This window comes from Sapajus apella, unplaced genomic scaffold (assembly GCF_009761245.1).
Source record: "Sapajus apella isolate SASKATOON/1434 unplaced genomic scaffold, GSC_monkey_1.0 scaffold5142, whole genome shotgun sequence".
Classification (NCBI taxonomy): Eukaryota; Metazoa; Chordata; class Mammalia; order Primates; family Cebidae; genus Sapajus; species Sapajus apella.
Genome location: NW_022442066.1, coordinates 1 through 4,834, shown reverse-complemented (window position 1 = coordinate 4,834; position 4,834 = coordinate 1). Strand labels below are relative to the sequence as shown.

Here is a 4,834-nt window from a genome sequence, read left to right as displayed (position 1 = left end):
GCCCAGCTAATTTTTTGTATTTTTAGTAGAGACGAGGTTTCACCATGTTGACCAGGATGGTCTCGATCTCTTGACCTCGTGATCCACCCGCCTCGGCCTCCCAAAGTGCTGGGATTACAGGCATGAGCCACCGCGCCCAGCCCTGTTTTTTGAGACTCAGTTTTGCTCTTGTTGCCCAGGCTGGAGTGCAATGGCGTGATCTTGACTCACCGCAACCTCTGCTTCCAGGTTTAAGCAGTTCTCCTGCCTCAGCCTCCAGAGTAGCTGGAATTACAGGCATGCACCACGCCCTGCTAATGTTGTGTCTTTAGTAGAGATAAGGTTTCTCCATGTTGGTCAGGCTGGTGTTGAACTCCTGACGTCAGGTTATCTACCCACCTTAGCTTCCCAAAGTGCTGAGATTATAGGTGTGAGCCCTGTGCCTGGCCAGGTCTGGGATTTTAATAAGAGTCAGAGCAAGGGTGACACAGGAAGGGACAGCTTTTCAACACAGAAATGGAAGAGTGCCAGAGGTGTCCAGATATGCATGCAATTCCAGGTAGCTGAAGATGAAGCAAGAAAAACAGCCAAGTAGGGAGGCCTTCAAAGTGGGGCTGAGAGTTGCTCCTGCCATTCAGTGCCATTGGAGGTCTAGGATGGCATGTTCTCATTGCATTTGGTAAGTGCCCTCTGAATGCCATGTGTAGACTGGCATGTGGTGACGCTTGGAGGGGGAATATAAGGTGGTGTCGGAGGCGGTGGACGTGGTACAGAGTATGTGCATATTCTAGTGAGTGTAAACAGATGGCCCCAGGACCTTGTATTGGGGGCTTAAGGGACAACACTGATACAAATTTGATTGTATTTGGGAAACACAATCTGGGGGACTCAAGGCCAGTTGTCTGGCAAGAGAAGAGTAGGACTCTGCATACCATGCCCAGAGCTGAGATGGACTCTTATCTGCCTACCTGCCTGTCGTTGCTCAATGGGACCATGAGGAAAGAGTGGGCGTAAGTGGCTCTGGGGCGGGGTCTTTCCTCTGAGATGGGGATTAGGGAAGAGGGTGAGCAGGGGTGTATATTTGGAGAGATGTCTAAAGTCCCCATTAAGGAGACCACATATAAACTCAACTCTCTCCATCTTAGCAGGGCTATGTGGCCTTTGAGGACGTGGCTGTCTACTTCTCCCAGGAGGAATGGAGATTGCTTGATGAGGCTCAGAGGCTCCTCTACCGCAATGTGATGCTGGAGAACTTTTCACTTATGGCCTCTCTGGGTAAGGTTCTCACACCTCATCCCAGCATCCTGGGCTGGGCTCAGCTCTTCCTCCTTTTTCTGGGGACAAGTCTGTTCTTCCCAAAGCTGAATTATGGGCACTGAATCCTTCTCCAATATCATGAAGTATCTATTGTAATAGGCCTGGGCTGTGTATACTACCACCTTCTCTCCCCAAGCTGCCCCAGAGCTGTGGAGGAAAGGATTTGGGGGTCAGCAGTCTTGCAGTCAGTTTGATGGATCTTACCCCTGGTGGCCTCTCTGTGGCCTGGTGACACTGTGCAGATCTGTGGCAGTTCTGTGTCCCTATATTCTGCCTGCTGCTTCTAGCCAACATATCTGGGTGTCTGTCTGTGCCAGGAATTGAGTCACTAATGTGATTGTTATTTGACTGGGTTGTTCCTGCAAGAACATCCTCCAAGGTTCTTTCTGTACCATTTTGTTTTCTTTCCTGTGGTCCATGATGGGATAAGTCATTCTGGCTCAGTGCTGCCACTGAGCTATCCTTTTCTTTAGGACTTGCATCTTCCAAGACCCATGAAATAACCCAGCTGGAGTCATGGGAAGAGTCCTTCATGCCTGCTTGGGAAGTTATGACTTCAGCCATACCAAGAGGTACTTGGCGGGTGGAGCTCAGGGAGGTATGAACTCAGGGATGGGTTCATATCATACCAGGAGTCTTTCCAGTGGGTCAGATATTTTGATACCAAAGCAAGGGGTCATTGCTGATTTCTATCTTTTCTTCCTCAGTCACCCATTTATATCTTCTGATATCTGACCCAGGGCCATTCCCCACCTCTCTGTCCTCCGTGTTTGACCCAGTCCTCAGCAGCACCCTTCAGCAATGGCTTTCACTGAATGTGTGGTGAGGTGGGGGCTTATCTTTGCATAGTCCTTGAAAACCAGCTGTTTGGTTGCAGTTAGTATTTTCTGGTCCTGGACATACCCTTCTGTGCTGTGTTCCTGTGTCTCCAGCAGCCAAAGCCCTATGGAAGGCCATTTGGAGATAATTGTGTTGGGGACCCTGTCTCTCCTCCTTCTGCTACATCCCATCCTTGCATCTTTGGTGCTCATAAGTCCTCCCCAAATCGAATTCATGAACTGGCCAGTTTCAGCATTGCACAGCAGGCCCTTCCCTGCTGAGAGCTAGCACCCTCATTTCTGTCAGCAGTTCCAGGCACTAGTTACTGGGTGAGTCAGACACATTTGTGAGAGTGCTACCTCCTCACACCAAAGTCTATATATACTTCAACAACATTTCTTTCAGGTTGTTGGCATGGAGTGGAGGCCAAGGAGGCTCCTAAGCAGAGTGCTTCTGTAGGAGCGCCTGGTTCAAATGTTCAGCAACACCAGAAGCAGCACTGTGGAGAGGAACCCTTAAAAAGAGAAGAGGGCAGGATCCCAGTTTTGAGAAGTTGCAGAATCCACCTGTCAGAGAAGTCCTTGCAAAGCAGGGAGGTTGGGAAGGACCTTCCAACCAGCTCAGGTCTTCTTAAGCACCAGATGACTCACAGGGGAGAGGAGTCACATAGGACTACCAAAAGTAGGGAGGCCTTTCATGCTGGAAAAAGGCTTTACAAATGCAGTGAATGTGGGAAAGCCTTTGGTCAGAAATATTTACTTGTTCAGCACCAGAGACTACATACTGGGGAAAAGCCTTATGAATGCAGTGAATGTGGGAAGTTATTTAGCCATAAGTCCAACCTTTTTATACACCAAATAGTTCACACTGGAGAAAGGCCTTATGGCTGTAGTGACTGTGGGAAATCCTTTAGCCGTAACGCTGACCTCATTCAACACCAGAGAGTTCACACTGGAGAAAAGCCGTTTACATGCAGTGAATGTGGAAAGGCTTTCAGGCATAATTCCACACTTGTTCAGCATCACAGAATCCACACTGGAGTAAGGCCTTATGAGTGCAGTGAATGTGGGAAATTGTTTAGTTTCAACTCCAGCCTCATGAAACATCAGAGAGTTCACACTGGAGAAAGACCTTATAAGTGCAGTGAATGTGGAAAATTCTATAGCCACAAATCCAGCCTTATCAATCATTGGCGTGTTCACACTGGAGAAAGACCTTATGAGTGCAGTGAATGTGGGAAATTTTTTAGCCAAAGCTCAAGCCTCATGCAACATCGAAAAGTTCACACTGGAGAAAAGCCTTTTAAGTGCAATGAATGTGGGAGATTCTTTAGTGAGAATTCCAGCCTTGTTAAACATCAGAGGATTCACACTGGAGCAAGGCCTTATGAGTGCAGGGAATGTGGGAAATTTTTTCGCCACAGCTCCAGTCTTGTTAAACATCGAAGGATTCACACTGGAGAAATGCAGTGATTGTGGGAAGTCCTTTAGCCAGCATTTCAACCTCGTTCAACACCAGAAAGTTCACCTTGGAAAAATGTCTTGAAGGTAACAAATGGAAATCCATTAGGCACATCTCCAATCTCATTCAACATTGGACAGTTCACAGAGTCCAATTTAGTGAAAAAGGCTTTAGCTGTTTTTAGGCAATTTAGTGAATGTGGAAAAAGGCTTTAGCTAAAGGCCTAACTCTAGTCAACACCAGAAAGTTTAGACTGGAGAAGGCCTTAGGGTGGCAGGTTATATACTGTTTCTGAATCAATATGACCTGATTTAAAACAAACTTTGAGAATGGCCTTTATGAGGGAGCTGGCAATTGAACATCATTCATCTAAATATGCATCCTGGAGGCAGGATGAGAATTCGTGACAGATTGCCCCTCCTGAGAAGACAGCCCTTTGCCTGGGAGCTCCAGGGAGAGGGAGCCCTGTATTCCTGGCTGCACCCAGTCTGGAATGGAGTTTTAATCTCGCTGAGTTTGGAGGTGGGGGAGGGAAGGAGTAGTCTTGGTTCATGTGGGACTGACTTTTGCTGTTCTTATGAATATTAGATCTTTTTTAATATTTATTTGCCGTATACCCTTGTGACCATTTCCAGAGACTGAATTGTGTTTTTATAATTTTCACCAGTTTGGCTGCATAACAGGTCTGCAAAGCTCCTCACTCAGTTATTCTATAAGTTGATCCAAATGTTTGAAATTTTAAGAACTTGCCAAATTGTGTTCTAAATGGTTAGCATTTCACATTTCCTCCTGGAGTATATTAGATTTTCTGTTTCTTCACATTACTGACAGTTTATATGTATGGAAGTCATAGGCCATTGATTTTAGCCATTTTAGTAAGTATGCAGTAGTAGTTCATTGTAGTTCTTACTTTGTATTTTCTGAGGACTGTTTTGAGCATTTTTAAATGTGCTTATTTGTCACCCATGTATCTTCTTTAGTGAAATATCCGTTGGTATTTTTTCCCTGTTTTTAAAACATTTGGTTGGTTACAAGTTCTTAATATTTCTGGAGACAAATTCCTTATTTGATATAAGCGTTGCCAATATTTTCTCATGGTCTGTGGCTTTTGTTTTCTTTTTTAAAATTTAGAGATGAGCCGGGCGCGGTGGCTCAAGCCTGTAATCCCAGCACTTTGGGAGGCCGAGGCGGGTGGATCACAAGGTCAAGAGATCGAGACCATCCTGGTCAACACGGTGAAACCCCGTCTCTACTAAAA

General features: G+C 46.0%; 1 protein-coding gene across 1 annotated transcript; it reads left to right on the top strand.

Annotated features, from left to right (window-relative positions):
• The first annotated feature begins 394 nt into the window (after positions 1–394).
• Positions 395–4,206, top strand: LOC116547865 (zinc finger protein 773-like). Its single transcript, XM_032273641.1, is given in 5 exon segments — positions 395–1,254; positions 1,770–1,868; positions 2,521–3,574; positions 3,576–3,725; positions 3,758–4,206. Coding segments are annotated over 4 exon segments (1,272 nt in total). The 5' UTR covers positions 395–1,220; the 3' UTR covers positions 3,661–3,725; positions 3,758–4,206.
• Positions 4,207–4,834: the final 628 nt, after the last annotated feature.